The 19,608-nt window shown below is 47.5% G+C and overlaps 1 protein-coding gene across 2 annotated transcripts in view; it reads left to right on the plus strand.

Moving 5' to 3' along the window:
• Positions 1-19,608, plus strand: part of LOC126186242 (cation-independent mannose-6-phosphate receptor) — a 628,020-nt gene that overhangs the window by 12,478 nt on the left and 595,934 nt on the right. For both annotated transcript variants that reach the window (XM_049928195.1, XM_049928194.1), the window contains exon 2: positions 6,898-7,133. In XM_049928195.1, coding sequence (XP_049784152.1) covers positions 6,898-7,133 — 236 coding nt within the window. The remainder of the gene's footprint in view (positions 1-6,897; positions 7,134-19,608) is intronic.

Raw genomic sequence — 19,608 nt, forward strand, 5'->3', positions numbered from 1 at the left:
GGTTTGTTCCTTTTTATTCCAGCCATGATTCCCACTATTCTTTTTTGCATCCTGAATAGTTTTAGGCAGGATGGCGAGTTACCCCAAAAAGTGATCCCATATTTTAGGACAGAATGTATATTAGAATAGTAAACTGTCATTAGACAGTCCTTATGACAGCAGTTTTCTAGCACTCTCATTAAATAACACATGGTACTTAGCTTCTTTAATATGTTGTCAATGTGAGTTTCCCATCTAAGATTATCCTGTAGCCAGATCCCCAGAAATTTTGTATTAGGCACACTTGCAATATCCGTGTCTGACATCTGAGTTCTTATATCCTCTTCAATGTTTCTCTTGATATTATGAAAATTTAATGCTACTGTTTTGCTTTTTTTTATTATTAGTTTGTTTTGGTTGAACCAGTTTACAACATTTGTTAATGCCTCAGACAGTCTTGTCTGTAGTATCTCTGCAGTCTTCCCGCTGATTAATATGCTTGTGTCATCTGCAAACTGGATAGTGCTATGGTACTGGTTGGCTGATGTTAGGTCATTTATATATATCAAAAATAGGATGGGGCCAAGTACCGAGCCCTGCGGTACTCCATATTTTACTGCTTTATAATCAGAATAATGTCTTGTTGATTTATTTTCTTTGTGAAAATGTATTTCTACTACTTGCTTGCGGTCAGTAAGATATGATCTAAGCCAGCTGTTAGGCATACCTCTGATACCAATTCTTTCAAGCTTCTGCAGCAATAGAGTGTGGTCTATGATGTCAAAAGCCTTAGACAGATCAAGGCATATGCCAGTTACTTTTTGTCCACTATCAATTTTTTCAAGTACTTCACCCAGAAATTCATATATTGCTGTTTCTGTTGATCGGCCTTTCCGGAAGCCATGTTGGGTTGTGGATAATATTTTGCACTTTTCTAGAAAATCTAGCAACCTCTTATGAAAAATTTTTTCTAGTATTTTAGAAAATGTAGATAGCAAGGCAATAGGTCTATAATTGGCTATGTCTTCTTTCTTACCCTTTTTGAACAGTGGTTTTAGTTTCACTGTCTTTCAGCAGGAAGGAAAGACTCCATTTGTTAATGAACTGTTGAAAATGTGGGCTAATGGTATTGCAATGAGGTCCCCCACATTTTTAATGACATAATCTGGAATCTCATCCACACCTGTTGAAAATTTTGTTTTAACTCTCTTATTGATAGTATAATTTCCTTAGGGTTGGTTGGAGTAAGAAATAGGGAGTTGCAGTTTCTATTTTGATTGGATGGTGTTGTAGCAGGATTTTTATTTGAAGATTTTATGTCAGATAGTAATTTTTCACTAATATTTGCAAAGTATGTATTAAAAGCATTGGCTACTTCTTCTGGATTTGTAATTTTTTTGCCATCTTGGATTACCTGGAGATTTACATTTTGGGAGGTCTCGTTTCCTACTTGTTCTCTGACTATCTTCCACATGGCTTTCATTTTGTTCCTGGCCATTTTTATATGGTGATCATTTGTTGTTTTTTTTAGATTCTTTTATGACTTTGTGAAGCACTCTCTTATAATTCTTGAAATGCACCAGAAATTCTTCTATAACATTTTGTGTTTTTGAGATTTCATAAAGTCTCCTCTTTTCAGCACATGATATTTTAATGCCTTTCGTCAGCCATGTAACATTTCTTTTTTTAGTTTTTAATGTTTGGTTTTTAATGGAAAAGAAATATTGAAATAATGGGAGAATATTTCCATGAACATGTCAAACTTTTTACATGTGTCCTCATAGTTGTCTATATCATTCCATGTTTCTTTTTTCAGTAAGTGCCTGAAGTGTTCTAGGTTGTGCTTGCTAAAATTTCTACCTTTTCTTGTCATTTGTTGTTCAGTATTTCCTGCAGTGTCTACTGGGAATTCAATAAACTGTGCATAATGATCACTGAAACCTGTATTCATATTTCCAGATTTGTATAAATATTTATCTGTATTTATTAGTATCTGATCTATAGCACTGCTTGACGATTTGGTGACTCTGGTGGGGGATTTGATAGTTGTATGTATGTTGTAGGTTTTTAATAAGGCCTCAAGGTTTAATCTGTCTTTTGAGTTCTTGTTGAAATCTATATTAAAATCACCACATATGATGGTTGTTTTACTAACTATTTTTATACTGTTAAGTGCCTTCTCAAGATTTTCAACGAAAGTAGTTACGTTTCCATCTGGGCTTCTATATATGCAAATAACAATTATATTTAAATTTGTCAGTTCTGTAGCAGAAATTTCGAAGTTTTGCTCTTCCCCTAGCTGGTTAGTGAACTTTAAATTTTCGTGTTTGACGTCCTCTCTAACATATATGCATGTTCCTCCATGCATGGAGGTTTTCCTACAAAAAAAAGATGAAAGGGTAAAGCCCTCTATCCTTGTGTGATGTAACGTATTTTCGGATAACCAGTGCTCACTAACACATATAACAGACACTTCTTTTAGTTCATCTGATAACAATATTTCTATCTCACTAACTTTATTTGATAAGGATTGTACATTTTGGTGCAGGAGCATAAATTTCGACGATGACTTATTTACTAGGTTGTTTTGGCCTACCTTATGTTCGACAGCTGCACATGACATATCATTTTTAATACTTTTACAATTGAAGTTTTCTTTCCAGAGCGATGTTTTAGAAGATGAAATCAACATTTCTCTGGAATCACTTGCCATAAAAAACGTTGTGGTTCTTTCCTGTTTCGTGTTGGGCGAGTTGACTTGTAGTGTGATGGCGTTTCTGCTGTAATTTTTGGAGTTGTAATTTGAGGAACCGCAACCAGGCTAGATGGGGATCCTCTTCTTGCCGCTTCAACACTTCCTGAAGTCATTGGAGTAATATTCTCTTCATTTGAAATTGGTGATTCCGTTGCTGCTGCTGCTGCAATTGGAGGCTGCACTAAGCCTGGCTGATTTCGGTTTAATTGTTCCATGATTGCATCGCACAGTGCTACTTTCCCTTTCTTGTTTCTGTGCAATCCATGCTTCAACAAGTTTCGTACCGTTAACTTCAGGTGAGGCTTTGAATAGTAAACTCGTCAGAATGTTGCGACAGCACGATATCATGACTTTGCTGATACCCGAAAAGATTTCATTGATGAAATTCTCTTAACAAAACCTGCATTCCCATGTAACCTGATGTTCACTCTAATGTTAGGTGCAGTCTCAGTCTGATTCCTTCCAAAATTTGATAGTTGAGATTGTGATCTAAATCTTGCAAAAGTCGACTGCTGTACTCTTGGGCATTTACCATGAAACTTGCTCAAATAACGTAAATCGCAGATACATTACCTCCCTACAGGAGCGGTACATAGGTAGTTGTAGTATATTCCAGGATACATAATTTTAAGCTGGTTCTTGAAACTTTAACAGTAGGCAGTCTTGGGATACTTTACATCTATCTTCAGGTGCCTGCCAGTGCAGTTTCTTCTGAATTTCTAAGACCCTCTCTCATGGGTCAGACAAACTTGTGATCATGGGTGCAGCAGCAGTAGTGTGTATATGTTCAGTATCTCCAGTTAGTCCTCTGTGGTACAGGTGCCACACACTTGAACAGTATGTAGGATGGGTTGCACGAGCGATTTGTAAGCAATCTCCTTTGTAGATTGATTGCATTTCCATAGTATTCTACCAGTGAACCAAAGTCAGGATCCTGCTACGCCTGTGACTGGATTTGTGTGACAGTTCCATTTCATATCCCTACAGAGCATTACATCTAGGAATGTGTAAGAGTTGACCAGTTCCAATTGTCACTTGTTGATTCTGTAGTTGTAATATACCATGTTATTTTTTCATTTTGTGAGTGCACAATTTTACATTTCTTAATATTTAAAGCAAGTTGCTATTCTTTGCACAACTTTGAAGTTGTATCAAGATCCAAATGATGATTTGTGCAGCTTTTTTCAGACAGTACTTTATTATAGATAACTGCGTCGTCTGTGAAAAGTCTGAGGTCACTATTAATATTTTCTGCAGTCATTAATACACAGCATGAACAACAAAGATCCTGACATACTTCTTTGGGACTTATACATCTGTCATTGACTCTCCATATAAGATAATATGCTCTGACCCTCTGCCAAGAAACACCCAGTCCAGTCACAAATTTCACTTTATACCCCTTATGACGCCTTATATATGAGCCCTGTTGACAGCCCCCTGGCGGAGGCTGGTGTCCCACCGCTGTGGGTTAGATGACACCAGTTTCTGGTAAGTTACACAGTCACAAGCTGTCAGAAGCCTATGCATCCATGTCACTCGACTCTGTTCTAAAGCCAGTAGTTCAGACTGTTTGCACATTGCCCACAACTGGACAGACCAGCTGAGATCTTACTTGGTATTCTACTGGAGGACTTCCAACAACCTCCATTAGTTCTGTGTTCCTAGAGCTCCCTCCTGACATCCCCCATAGGCTGTACCGTGTCCTGTGATATGGATGGACCTCTTTTATGGCTCCAAGAAGAATGATGATCCTACCCTTTCCAGACACCTGTTTCTTTCAATCCTCCTTGATTATTCTAATTTGGTATGCACCTACACGGATGGATCGAAAGTCAACAGCAGGGTTGGTTACGATTTTGAACATGCAAGGGGACACGAGAAACATTCTCTGCCGAGTGCCTGCAGTGTATCCACTGCAGAGATGGTTGCCATCTTTCAGGCTTTGCGGTATGTCAACTTTCTGATCTGTAACAATTCATTGAGTTGCTTAGAAGGCTTAAACTTGTGCTAGCCCAAAAATTTTGTGGTTGCAAACATCCAGGACCTACTGGCTGACCTCTACAGCCTTGGAAAGACGGTGACCTTCCACGTGTACACTGAGCCACGTGGGCGGGTATTCCAGGAAATGAACTCGCTGACCGTCTAGCTAAAGGCGCAACCACAGGAGATCAACTTGAGGTCGGGATGCCGAGTCCACACTTACACCTTTGACGCAATATTTCGAGGATCTGGGTATTGGGATGGTAGGCTACTAAGATCCAAAACAAGTTGAGGGCGATTAAAGGATCCACCAAGGTGTAGCATACATATTTCCAGGCCTCACGGAAAGCTGCCATTGTGCTGTGCTGACTATGAATTGGCCACATGAGACTCACTCACAAGTTCCTTCTGTGTCAGGGGGATTCTCCTCATTGCAGCTGTGATAGTCTACTGACGAATCCGCATGTTCTTGTTGAGTGCGTCCTACTGGCCGATCTGCAGCATGCTCTGAGCTTGAGTGCCTTACTACCTCAGATGCTTGTGGATGACATGACAGCCGCTACCGTAGTCTTGCATTTCCTGAGGGAGAGCAGATTTTACTCTAACTTTTAATACTCTTCCACTTCCAGTGTTAGGTGTGGTTGTGGGGGCAAGAGCCACCCCCTCCCCACCTCCTCTTTGGCTGGTACCCACCAAGCGACCACTCATTAATTTCTTCCCCTCTCACCTTGTTGTGCCTTTTAGCCCCCCTCGTGCAAGATGCTGCCTGTGTTATCTCTTTTCTTTTACTTATTGTGGCACAACTACTTTCATGCCCTTTTAAACTCTCTGACTTGCTTATATAGTTTAAGTAGCCAACTCCCCAACTTTTTTTTTTTTTTTGATATGTTTCTCTTGTGATAAGGAGGGACTGATGACCCAGTAGTTCAGTCCCTGAAACACACATTGATCATATTGTTGGATTCAACTGGTCACTAAACACATCTGCTCCTCTCACTCAAATGTACTGACACAGCAAAGTGCTGGAGACACTGTGTGGGATGCATGCACATGCACACCAATTGGTGCATTGAAATCACTGTTTCCAGCATTTTCTATGACGAGAACTTCTGTTCCTCTGATCTGCGCCAGCGTTATCAATTTTTTTCTGCGACAGTTGTATGCATAAGTTGAAAATGTCTTTATTTTGCCAAACAGGTATTGCAGATAAAAAGTGATGGATGCTATACCCTGTGCTGATTTAGTAAAATAAAGTATATTCAACTTTTAACATTTGCTCTTAACCATAATCATGATTATTTTTTTAAAAAACAAATATTCTGAGTAACTGAGGAAGCGAGTTTTTTATAATAGCTAAACTCATTCAATTGTTTTGTTAAATTTAGCCCACACAAGCACAAATAACAGGGCTATAAAGCATTTAATGACTATTAATTTTGAAGGCAGTTTCTAACAGCTGTGCCTCATTGTTAATGTGTACAGTGAAACATTCAACAGCATAAGTTCACCATGATGGGATCTATGGAACATTGGTGAATGACTAGCCTCTTTAACCGAGGTAACCAAATGGAAAAGAATAACCATAAGGCAAATTTTCTTTTACAGTGAACAGTTTGTGTCAGAAACAGCATACTGTGAGTTAACAACCGTTTTTCCAGGTATTTGGATGACGCTATTAAATTTTCCGTTAGGTGTAGATTGAGAATACGGACAAGTCATAATAAGTAAAACTCAAACAATAGAAAAATCCATGATGGAATGTAACAGTATTATGAAAGGAAAATTGCTACTCACCATATAGCCTTGCTGGCTGAAAGCTTATTTGTGACAGTCTTTTTGTTGTGCCTACCTGCGACTCGGCATCTTTGTTGTATGGTCAGCAGCAACTTTCCTTCCGTAAATAAAACTTTGGAATACATGGAGGAGTAGTCTGAAGCAGACTTTTTATGCATGTGGCTTACCTTTTGGAAAGACACATTGTGTGGGGAAGACACTTCTAGCACCTGTATGGGTTAGAGAAGAAAGCGATGGCATTTAAAAATGGCTGTAAAAGACTGATATTACTGTTGAATCCTTGGTGTTTGTGGTCACTAGGCTGTATTTTACAATATATAATATCTGGCAAGAAATCTTGTTATCTACAGTTTTACTTTTCATGTAATTTTCAATTATTTTTCCAGTCTTTCCAAACAGGTGTGGAACATTAAAGTAGCTGATGAAAGAAAACTTGATGGCAGTAGAAATAGTAGAGGTGGCAATCGGACACTGTTTGCATTCATGTCACCATGCAGCAGTGTGAAAAGTAGAAGTAATGTGGACTATTGTCCAGATGAAAGTGCCTCCATTTGTATTGCACAGAAGTCTGGTGGAGTATGGAGTAGGGAGCTGCCCAACCTTGGAACGGATGTCCTCAACAGTAAGTATCTATTTATTATATGATTACGTAGTCTTTTTTATTTTTTTATGCTGATGAACAATTGAATTAGAGAACTACCATCTTCACAGGATAGCACTTGTCGAATATTGTAGAATGGCTTACTCAGGTATACCAGTCTTCCGTTTTATGGGCTATGTATGAGAGATCGTGGTGAGATGATCGGGACCAGATTCATGAGGCTTCCCATCTCTGAAGTCCTGAATGAATAGTGCTTGGTTTCTACCAAAATCAACTACCATTGTCAACAATATATGTGTGACTGTGGTCTAAATTGATGAGATTGGAGGGACCACAATTATCACAGTTTTGCCGCCAGTTCAGTGCTGGGTGACATATGAGCAACCAGAGCCATGTGTTTGCTATTTCAGAGATCTCAGAAATCAGAAATGACTCAACCACTTTAATAGATTGAATCATACACATATAATTGTTGTGTATGCCTATGTGTGCAATTGGGAGTTTACAAATCTCTCAATAACATAGTCTTGCTGGTGGGATTCAGCCAAAACAAGTGTTGGTGGTGTTCTTAATGGGAAGAAATGGGGCTTTTCTGAATACTATTGTCCCTCATAGCTGAACATACAGGTAACTACTGGCAGGCTTTGTGCACCCATTTGTTCACAAACATCACCTTGCTGGATATCATTGTTGTAAACAAACTAATACACTGGTGTTCTTAATGGGAAGAAATGGGGCTTTTCTGAATACTATTGTCCCTCATAGCTGATCATACAGGTAACTACTGGCAGACTTTGTGCACCCATTTGTTCATAAACATAACCTTGCTGGATATCATTGTTGTAAACAAACTAATACACAACATACAAATCATAAAGGAGTGGCCCCCCAGGGGTCCACAACTCTTTTGTGGATAAGTGCGTAGCGAGCACGGGACACCGAGCTAATGTGGCCCTCCTTCCTTTCTGGGCTGCATACCTTCCTTTTCCGCATCCTTCCCCATCCCCCATCTTCGCCCCCCCCCCCCTCCCCTCCCCCTGTCACCTCCGCCTCTTTCCTTCCCTTTCTCCCCATCTGGGAGTATGTTTTGTGCCTATGTCCGGAGACAGACACTCGAAAATGTAACACATTCTTCGCTTTCTCTGATTGCAAGTCTTCGTCCTTCCTTTGTCCTTCTCTTTTCCTTACCTCTTCTCTTTACCCTTTCTCCGCTGCGGCGTTTGAGACCTCTCTTCTTTCCTTTCCCCTTCTTTGTTTTTCCCTTTCTCTTTTTTCCTCCCTGTGCATGTCTGAAGGCTGACCCACGCATTTCCATGCGTAGCCGGTGACGGGGTAACGCGTAATTCCCCGCCCTGGGTAGACAGGTAGGACACGTACGTACCCCCTGGTAACGGCCAGGCCCAGGGAGGGGTGATTACCCAAGCTGATACCTTCCAAAAGTGCCGATTGGTCCCTCCATCCGTTTCTCGGGAGGTGTGACCTGAGGTGTGAACAATCACCTAAGGCAGGAGTGCCCTCAGAGAGGGCCCCCACAAGGGAGGAGCACGCCATCAGAGACGCCGCTGATCATGGGGGATACTTCCGCAATGGTTTCCTCATCTTCTACTATGTCTGCTCACAAGCGTAAGTTCAATGAGTCTCAGCCACAGACAGTTCTTCCATCGTTGCCACAGTTCCTTGTTCCCCCCTGCGGGTTCGGGGGTTAGAATAGGCCCGCGGTATTCCTGCCTGTCGTAAGAGGCGACTAAAAGGAGTCTCACTTGTTTCGGCCTTATGTGATGGTCCCCTCTCGGGTTTGACCTCCATCTTTCTAAATTATTCCGAAGAGCGAGCCAATTGGGGAAGGGCGCCTTACATGGTGCACTGTATCCGTCGTGCAATTAGACCTTTAGCCGGCTTTCACGTCGTTGCAATGGTGTCCCGCTCGTTTTCGATCTTTAGGGCGGGGATACGTCCCTGGGTGCGATTACCACGCTGCCCTCTGCAGTGTTTCTTTTAACTGCGACGACGACCTTGGACAGTTTTGCACCTAAGATCCAGCACGGTAGCCAGTCCGTTGTGGTGGGGCCGCCATGTACCCTCTTGGTTGTAGCCCCCTGACAACACAGGGATCGCTCTACTGATGCCTGCGCCGTTAACTCCCCACGTATGCCAAGGAGTAGATGCCTATCCTCCTGGGGTATCAGGACTCCCGGCAACGGCCATCCTGCCAGGTGGCCTTTGCTGTGGCTGGGTGGCGCCCGTGGGGAGGGCCCTTGGTCGGAGTAGGTGGCATCAGGGCGGATGACCCGCAATGAAGCGTGGTACATCATCTCTCGCTGGCGGCCAGCCGCCAGCAGTCTCTAAGCGTTCTCGGGCTCAATTTAATGCTCAGAAGTACGATCCGAAAACGTTCCCCTCCCTGGCCACGCCGTGGGAAGAGCGTAAGTCCCAGGATGGAGGTAACAGTTATTCGCCCCGATTCTTAGTTTGCACGAGAGCTGATGGGGAGTCTTTTCTCTCCACAAAGCCTCAGTTCTTCGTCGAGCATTTAGAGGACAAGTTTGGGGAGGTGGAGGGCTTGTCTAAAATGCGCTCTGGCTCCGTACTGATACAAACAGCATCCTCCGCCCAGTCACGCAGGTTACTTGCTTGTGACAAGTTGGGGGATGTTAACGTTACTATTACTCCACATAAGAGTTTAAATATGGTCCAGGGTGTTATTTTCCATAGGGACCTCCTTTTGCAGTCTGATGACGAGCTGCGCGCCAACTTAGAACGTAGAGGTGTTCATTTCGTCCGGCGCGTTCATCGGGGTCCGAGGGACAATCAGGTTGCTACCGGTGCCTTCATCTTGGCCTTCGAGGGTGATACGTTACCGGAAAAGGTCAAGGTGATGGTCTACCGATGTGACGTCAAGCCCTATATCCCTCCCCCGATGCGGTGCTTCAAGTGCTGGAAGTTCGGCCATATGTCTTCTCGCTGCACTTCCAGCCTCACATGTCGAGATTGCGGACGCCCGTCTCATCCCGATACTCCATGTGCCCCGCCTCCCATCTGCGTCAACTGCGGGGAGCACCATTCACCTTGCTCGCCAGACTGCAGAATATTCCAGAAAGAGCGCAAAATCATGGAATATAAGACCCTGGACAGACTGACTTATACTGAGGCCAAACGGAAGTACGACCGATTACATCCAGTGCGAATGACAACTTCCTACGCCGCTGCTACAACACCTGTGCTAGCCCCATCAGTTTCGCGCCTTCCGGCCGGATCGACGAGTGGTACAACTCCTCCTGCCCCCTTGCCAGTGGGGGGCTCTACCCACCGGGTTGCTCCTGTGCCACCTACCTCAGGAGCAACACCATCCCCCCCATCGGGGACGTCGGTCCCCGCTTCTAAGCCGGAGAAGTGTCCAACTTCTTCGGCTTCTCATGCTCGCAAGAGGTCCCTTGGGTCCCTCCCTTCCCAGGTTTCCACCGGCGGGAAGGCTGACGATAGCCAGTGGCGTAAGTGCCCACAATCTGCAGGTCGAAGGGCTTCCCGATCCTCCTCAGTCCCGGAGACTGAATCGGTGAAGCCCTCCCAGCCAGTTAAACCCAAGGAGCAGCGTGAGAAATCAAAGAAGAGCAGCTCTAAGCCCAAGGAACGCGCGGTGGTAGCCACCCCATCGCAACCTTCTAGCTCTGCGTCTGGGGACGAGGTGGAGATTCTGGCGTCCGCTGAGGACCTCGATCTCGCCAGTCCCTCAGACGCCGTGAATAGCAATAGCACTAGCACGGGTGCTCAATCGGAGGCAGCAGGTGACTCAGCGGCGTAATCTGCCGTCCCAGTCTCGGCACGCCTTTCTCAGCCATGGACAAAACCATCCTCCAGTGGAACTGCAGCGGTTTCTTGCACCATCTAGCTGAGCTCCGCCAACTTATCAGCCTTCACCCTTTCCTCTGCATTGCTCTGCAGGAAACTTGGTTTCCAGCAATGCGCACCCCCGCCCTCCGTGGCTATCGGGGTTATTATAAGAACCGAGCAGCTTATGAAAGGGTGTCTGGTGGCGTCTGCATCTATGTCCTTAACTCTCTTCACAGCGAGTCTGTCCCTCTACAAACAGCTTTAGAGGCTGTCGCTGTTAGGGTGTGGACGCCGCAGGCTCTTACCGTCTGCAGTCTTTACCTTCCACCGGAGGGTGATGTCGCGCAGCATGTCCTGGCTGCGCTGATCGCCCAATTGCCGCCACCTTTCTTATTACTGGGCGACTTTAACGCCCATAACCCTCTGTGGGGTGGGTCAGTGGCAACAGGTCGAGGCGCCACCGTTGAGCATTTATTGTCGCAGCTCGATCTCTCGATTTTGAATGATGGTGCCTCCACACACTTCAGTGTGGCGCATGGCACCTACTCCGCCATTGACCTTTCAATCTGTAGCCCTAGCCTCTTACCATCTGTCCACTGGAGTGTGCATGACGACCTGTGTGGTAGTGACCACTTTCCGATTTTTCTGTCACTACCACAGCGTCACTCTTCTGGGCGCCCTAGCAGATGGGCTATGAATAAGGCTGACTGGGACTTGTTCTCCTCCACTGCCGCTATTGAGCCTCTCTCAACTGATGCCATTGATGCGGTGGTTACATCGGTCACCGCCGGCATCGTCACTGCCGCCGAGTCTGCCATTCCCCGTTCTTCTGGGTCCCCTCGGCGGAGGGCTGTGCCTTGGTGGTCGCCTGAGATAGCTGAAGCGATTAAAGATCGCCGGCGGGCGCTCCAGCGTCACAAGCGACATCCCTCCATGGACCACCTAATCGCCTTCAAACGGCTGCGTGCGCGGGCCCGCCTCCTTATCCGCCAAGGCAAGAAGGAGTGCTGGGAGCGGTATGTGTCCACCATTGGACTCCATGTCACTCCATCGCAGGTCTGGGCCAAGATTCGACGGGTCTTCGGCTATCGGACCCCTGCCAGCGTCCCTGCACTCTCACTGAATGGAGCAGTTTGTACTGACTCCGACGTCATTGCAAACCACTTAGCAGAGCATTTTGCTATGAGTTCCGCTTCTGCGAATTACCCCCAGGCCTTCCGCTCCATTAAAGAGCGGATGGAACGTCGGAGCCTTTCTTTTCGCACCAACGCTTCTGAACCCTACAACGCTCCATTCAGTGAGTGGGAATTTCAGAGTGCCCTTGCCGCTTGCCCTGATACCGCTCCCGGGCCAGATCGCATCCACTGTCAGATGCTGAAACACCTTTCAGTGGACTGCAAGCGACGCCTCCTCGACCTTTACAACCGTCTCTGGGTCGAGGGTGAGTTTCCGTCGCAATGGCGGGAAAGTATTGTCATCCCCATTTTGAAACCTGGAAAGAACCCTCTGGAGGTGGACAGCTACCGTCCCATTAGTCTCACCAATGTTCTTTGCAAGTTGCTTGAACGGATGGTGAGCCGGCGCTTAAATTGGGTGCTGGAGTCTCGGGGCCTTCTGGCTCCGTCTCAGGGTGGGTTCCGTAAAGGCCGCTCCGCCACCGACAATCTGGTGAGCCTTGAGTCGGCCATCCGTACAGCCTTTGCCCGCCGTCAGCACCTGGTCGCTGTCTTTTTCGACATGCGGAAGGCGTACGATACGACATGGCGTCATCACATCCTTTCTACGCTTCATGGATGGGGTCTTCGGGGCCCTCTGCCGCTCTTTATCCGCAATTTCCTGTCGTATCGTACCTTCCGCGTGCAAGTCGCGGCCTCGTATAGTTCCTCCCTCGTCCAGGAGAACGGGGTACCCCAGGGCTCTGTCCTCAGTGTCTGCCTGTTTTTAATTGCAATAAACGGTCTCGCTGCGGCAGTAGGAAATTCTGTCTCCGCTTCCCTGTATGCTGACGACTTCTGTCTTTACTATAGTTCTATTAGCATTGCAGCAGCTGAACGTCAGCTACAGGGCGCAATCCGCAAGGCGCAGTCTTGGGCTGTAGCGCGTGGTTTTCAGTTTTCGGCTGTCAAGACCCGCGTTATGCATTTCTGCCGCCGCCGAACGGTCCATCCTGAGCCGCGGCTTTATCTTGCCGACGAACTTCTTGCTGTGGTGGAGACCCACAGGTTTTTGGGTGTCCTTTTTGATGCCCGGTTGACTTGGCTGCCTCATATCCGGCAGCTTAAACAAGCGTGTTGGCGGCATCTCAACGCCCTGCGTTGTTTGAGCCACACCCGCTGGGGCGCCGACCGATCTACCCTGTTGCGGCTCTACCAGGCGTTAATCCAGTCTCGCCTGGATTATGGGTGCCTAGCTTATGGCTCAGCATCCCCATCTGCGTTGCGGGTGCTGGACCCAATTCTCCACAGCGGGATCCGCCTTGCCACTGGTGCTTTCCGCACCAGCCCTGTGGACAGCGTCCTAGTGGAGGCAGGTGTCCCTCCACTGCGGTTCCGATGCCAACGTTTGCTGGCCGCTTATGCTGCCCATGTTTTTAGCTTGCCCGGGCATCCAAATTATCGTGTCCTGTTCCCGCAGTCAGTCGTCCATCTGCCAGACCGTCGGCCCCGGTCGGGTTGTCCGATCGCCGTACGCATCAAGGAGCTTCTCTGCGGGCTTGGGTTTTTCCCAGTTCCACCTCCTTTCCGGGCGCCTCTGCGTACACCCCCGAAGTGTGTTCCTCGCCCTTGCCTTCGGCTCGACTTGGCACAGGGCTCGAAGGACTCGGTCCCTCCAGAGGCCTTCCGCCGCCGCTTTTATTCCATCCTGGCCACGTATCAGGGCTCTGGAATTGTTTACACCGACGGTTCGATGGTTGCTGGTCGTGTCGGGTATGCGCTAACTCTAGGGGACCATTCTGAACAACGGTCCTTGGCGCCTGGCTGCAGTGTTTACACTGCTGAGCTAGTCGCCATCTTTCGTGCCCTAGAGTATATCCGCTCCTGCTCAGGTGAGTCCTTCGTTATCTGTAGCGATTCCCTGAGCGGTTTACGAGCTCTCGACCAGTGTTTTCCTCGTTCTCGTCTGGTGATGGCTATCCATGAGTCCCTGCATACTCTTGCGCGTTGCGGCCGCTCTGTGGTCTTTGTGTGGACCCCCGGTCATGTCGGTATCCCGGGCAATGAACATGTTGACCGCCTGGCGAAAGAGGCCACGAGTAAACAGTCTCTGGATGTTGGCCTCCCAGAGACTGATTTGCGGGCAGTCCTCCGCCGAAAAGTTTTTGCGCTTTGGGACGCTGAATGGCGCAATCGGTTCATGCCCAATAAACTCCGTGCCATCAAGGAGACGACGACTGTGTGGCGGTCATCCCTGCGAGCCAACCGCAGGGACTCTGTCGTCCTTTGTCGGCTACGCATTGGCCACTCCCACCTGACACACAGTTATTTACTGCGCCGGGAGGACCCTCCTGTATGTCGCTGCGGGGCGGCTTTGACAGTGGCCCACATTTTGTTGGCCTGCCCCCTTTTAGCTGTGGTCAGGCAGACATTTGCGCTGCCTGATACACTCCCTGCCCTCTTATGTGATGACCCTGGTATGGCTGACTTAGTTTTCCGTTTTATTCGGGCAGGGGGTTTTTATTATTTACTCTGAGTGTTTGTTCTGTTCTTTTGTGTTGATTCTGGCCATTGGCCTACGATTTTACGCTGAGTTTTTAATGTGTTCTCGGTGGTTGGCTTTTCCTTTTTATCTCTATGGTCGGCCAACCACTGTCACACTCTGTGTGATTTTAATTTGTTTCGTCTGATCTCTGTAGGAGTATTTCTTGTCCTGTGTCGTCTGACGTCTTTCCTGTTGTTCATTTTTTATTCTCTTTGGGTGGTTTTACTTTTTTTTTGGAAAAAGGGACCGATGACCGTCGCAGTCTGGTCCCTTTAATCCCCCCCAAACCAACCAACCAACAGTTCCTTGTTGTTTCTCGATCTGACGAAGGTCACCTCCACGGTCAACCCTTTCATTATTCAGAAAGGTGTCGACGCAATTGCAGGTCCTGTAAAGTCTTGTTCCAGATTACTAAATGGCACCTTGTTGTTGGAAACAGTCAGTGCCCTCCAGGCCCAAAAATTGCTGCGTACTTCACTGCTACACACCTTCCCTGTCCGGGTGGAAGTGCACTGCACTTTAAATTCCTCACGTGGGGTTGTTTATACATGCTCCCTCGACGGATTGTCCGACAAGGAAATTCAACACTACCTGTCTGACCAGGGCGTAACGGCTGTTCATAGAGTCATGAAAAGGGTTGACATGAACATTGTTCCAACCCGTACTGTCTTCTTGACATTTGACAGAGTTCAACTCCCATCGAATATCAAAGCGGGCTATGAGATAATTTCCGTTCACCCTTACATCCCAAACCCTATGCATTGCTATCGGTGTCAGCGGTTCAATCATACCAGCCAGTCCTGTTCCAATCTGGCCGAATGTGTTACGTGTGGCAAGGATGCCCATGAGGGTGCTTGTCCACCTCCATCCCCTTGTTGCATCAACTGTACGGGTGACCACGCTGCTTCCTCTAGAGATTGCCCCATTTTTAAAGATGAAAAGCTCGTTCAGGAAATCAGAGTGAAGGAAAAGGTGTTGACCTTTGCTGCTCAAAAATTATTTGCCAGTCGAAAGCCCACTGTGCCTCAGACAGGTAAATACAGCACCGTCCTTGCCTCTCCTCGGCCAACAAAGGAGGCGGCCACGCAGACTTGTGATCTCACCTTTAGTGCCACAGTCGTCAGATCGGCCAGCGCAAAGATCGCCCGTTCAACCTCCCCACTTTCACCTGCTCACTCTAAGGCTCACCCTTCATCGGGTTTTGCTAAATCTCGAGCCCAAAAGTCAGACACCCGGACTTCCAAAAAAGAGCCTACACGTGAAGATTTTTTACGTACCCCAAATTCACAACCATCAGTTCCTCCTTCATCTAAACATCTTGTTTCCAAGCAGGCTAATAAGAAACCCAGTTCCTCTCCTTCTCCACCATGGCGTGTCTCATCTACAGCACCACGTGGCGGTAGCCGCCCACGGCCGTCTTCTGTGTCGCCAAGGTGCACTGCTGGTGGCCGATCAACCGGCCGATCGCTGGTGGCAGGAGCTGCTCCTGAACAACCTATGGATCAGGATCTTCTGCCTTCGGCTAACTGCCGTTCCACGCTGTCAGTCGCAAGCTCTGAGCTGTCGTTGAGTTGAGGGCAGCTTTGGTCACATTCTTCCATTTTCTGTCCACCCTATGTCCATTATCCATTGGAATATACGTGGCATTCGAGCCAATCGGGATGAAGTGTCGATCCTCTTACGATCCTACTCGCTGGTCATCTTCTGTCTTCAGGAAACAAAGCTGTGTTCCCATGACCGCTTTGTTTTCCCCCATTTTCAGTCAGTCCGCTTTGATCTCCCCTGTGGTGAAGGCACTCTAGCACATGGAGGACTCATGATTCTTCTCCATGATACTCTCCATTATCACCCAATCCCCTTGAACACTTCCTTCCAAGCTGTCGCTGTCCGTCTTTCCCTTTCTGGATACACCTCCTCTCTTTGTACTGTATACATTCCATCGTCCACACCAATGGCACGAGCTGATCTCCTTCATCTTCTTGGTCAGCTTCCACCCCCTATTTGCTGGTTGGGGACTTCAATGCCCACCACCCTCTTTGGGGATCTCCACATCCTTGTCCGCGTGGCTCACTATTGATAGACGTCTTCCACCAAGCAGATCTTGTTTGCCTCAACACTGGGGACCCTACATTTTTGTCTGCCTCCACAACCAATTTCTCTCATTTGGACCTTTCGGTCGGTACTGTTCCGCTAGCGTGGCGCTTCGAATGGTTCGCCCTTGATGATACACATTCGAGTGACCACTTTCCATGTGTCCTTAGACTGCAGCCTCAACTGCCATATATGCGCCCGCGACTCTGGAAGTTTGCCCAAGCCGATTGGACACTTTTTTCGTCTCTAGCGACATTTGATGACCGTCACTTTCCCAGCGTCGACGATGAGGGTCACACATATTACCGACGTTATTCTTACAGCTGCGGAACGTTCAATACCACGCACCTCTGAATTGCCCCGGCGCCCCCCAGTTCCTTGGTGGAACGAGGCATGCCGTGACGCAATACGTGAGTGGCGGTGTGCTCTTCGCGTTTTCAGACACCATCCTACATTGGCCAACTGTATCCGCTATAGGCAGTTCCGTGCGCGATGCTGTTGCGTCATCCGCGATAGCAAGAAGGCAAGCTGGTACTTCTTTACTAGCTCATTTAACACCTTCACTCCCTCCTCGGAAGTTTGGAGTCTGATTCGACTTTTTCTCCATGCGGGAACTCCAACATTCCATCTCTTCTTCTCGCTATTCCGCCCCAGGACCGGATGGTATCCACATCCAAATGTTGCTGCATTTACCATACCATAGTCTGCGTTACCTCCTTCGCCTTTATAATCGAATTTGGACTGACAGTACTTTTCGCAGACGGTGGCGGGAAGCTATCGTTGTTCCTGTTCCGAAACCTGGAAAGGACAAACAGCTCCCCTCTAGCTATCGACCAATTTCTCTCACGAATAGTGTATGTAAGGTTTTGGAGCGTATGGTGAATTGCCGTTTAGCTTGGTGGCTGGAGTCCCGCAGTCTTTTAACACCTGCCCAATGCGGTTTCCGAAAGCATCGTTCTGCAGTTGACCATCTTCTTGCCCTTTCCACTTATATCATGAACAATTTTCTCTGGAAACACCAAACGGTAGCAATATTTTTTGATCTGGAGAGAGCATACGATACCTGTTGGAGGACAGGCATCCTCCGCACACTGTTCTCTTGGGGCTTTCGAGGTCGGCTGTCCCTTTTTCTTTGCGAATTTATGGCAGAGCGCACATTTAGAATGCGGGTGAACACTACTATCTCTCCCGTACTTTCTCCCAAGACAACGGGGTACCCTAGGGCTCTGTGCTAAGTGTTGTACTGATTGCCATTGCCATAAATCCAATTATGGATTGTCTCCTTCGTGATGTCTCGGGCTCCCTCTTTGTGTACAATTTTGCGATCTACTACAGCTGTCAACGGACCAGCCTTCTTGAACGATGTCTTCAAGGATGTCTCGATCACCTCCACTCTTGGAGCATTGGAACCGGCTTCCACTTTTCTCCCTGTAAGACCGTTTGTGTTAATTTTTGGCGTCATACGGAGTTTCTTCCACCTTCCTTACCTCTAGGACCTGTCAACCTTCCGTTTTCGGACAGTGCTAAATTCTTGTGTCTTATGTTTGACAGAAAGCTGTGCTGGTCCTCCCACGGTTCCTATCTTTCGGCTCGCTGTCTGCGATCCCTCAGCACCCTCCGTGTCCTGAATGGTACCTCCTGGGGTGCGGACCGAGTGGTCCTTCTCCGCCTCTATCGCGCCTTAGTGCGCTCGAAATTGGACTACGGAAACATAGTTTACTCCTCTGCTCGGCCGTCTATTCTTCGGTGTCTCGACTCTATCCACCACCATGGATTACGTTTAGTTTCTGGACCTTTTTACACCAGTCCTGTGGAAAGCCTTTATGCTGAGACTGCTGAACCTCCGCTGTCCAATCGGCGAGCTGTCCTGTGTCGTTACGCTAGCCATCTGTCTTCCATGCGTACTAATCCGGCCCATGATATTTTTTTCGACGCCTCCTTGCATTTAGGGTATGCAGGCCGCCCTTCCTCCCTACTACCACTGGGAGTCCGCTTCCGTCAACTGCTCCATTCTCTTTCCTTCCGCTTTCCTAAAACTTTCTTGACAATTTGGGGTACAGCACCGCCTTTGCTCCGTCCCCGGACATGCCTGCTCTGTGACCTTTGTCAGTTTCCCAAGGATGGTACCCCTTCACTTGTTTATAGTCGGGCATTTTCTGCTCTATGTGCAAAAATGAAGGCTGCCACATTTATTTACACTGATGGCTCAAAAACATCATTTGGTGTAGGGAGTGCCTATATTGTTGGCGACATCCCAAATTGATTTTAGCTTCCCGATCAGTGTTCGGTTTATACTGCGGAGCTTTACGCTGTTCTCCAGGCTGTCCAATACATCCGTCGCCATCAGTGGATACAGTATGTTATCTGTTCAGATTCTCTCAGCTCTCTCCTCAGTCTCCAAGCTCTTTACCCTTTCCACTCTCTGGTCCATCAGATTCAGGACTGCCTACGCTTGCTCCACTTGGGGGGGGGGGGGGGGGGGGGCGTCTCTGTGGCGTTCCTCTGGATCCCAGGACACATTGGTATCTGTGGAAATGAGGCAGCCGATATAGCGGCCAAGGCTGCAGTCTCTCTTCTTCGGCCAGCTATTCGCACGATTCCCTTTGCCGTTCTACGGAGTGTTTTATGTCGTCATGTTGTTCTTTTATGGCACGCACATTGGTCGACACTTCCTAATAATAAATTGCGGGACGTGAAAGCTCTTCCCTGTGCTTGGACCTCTTCCTCCCGAACGCGTTGTCGGGAGGTGGTAATTTTAACTAGACTCCGGATAGGGCACTGTCTTTTTAGCCATCAACATCTTTTAAGTGGAGATCCTCCTCTACTCTGTCCCCACTGCTCTCAGCTGTGGACGGTAAGACACCTTTTAATTGAGTGC

This window comes from Schistocerca cancellata, chromosome 1 (assembly GCF_023864275.1).
Source record: "Schistocerca cancellata isolate TAMUIC-IGC-003103 chromosome 1, iqSchCanc2.1, whole genome shotgun sequence".
NCBI classification, from domain to species: Eukaryota; Metazoa; Arthropoda; class Insecta; order Orthoptera; family Acrididae; genus Schistocerca; species Schistocerca cancellata.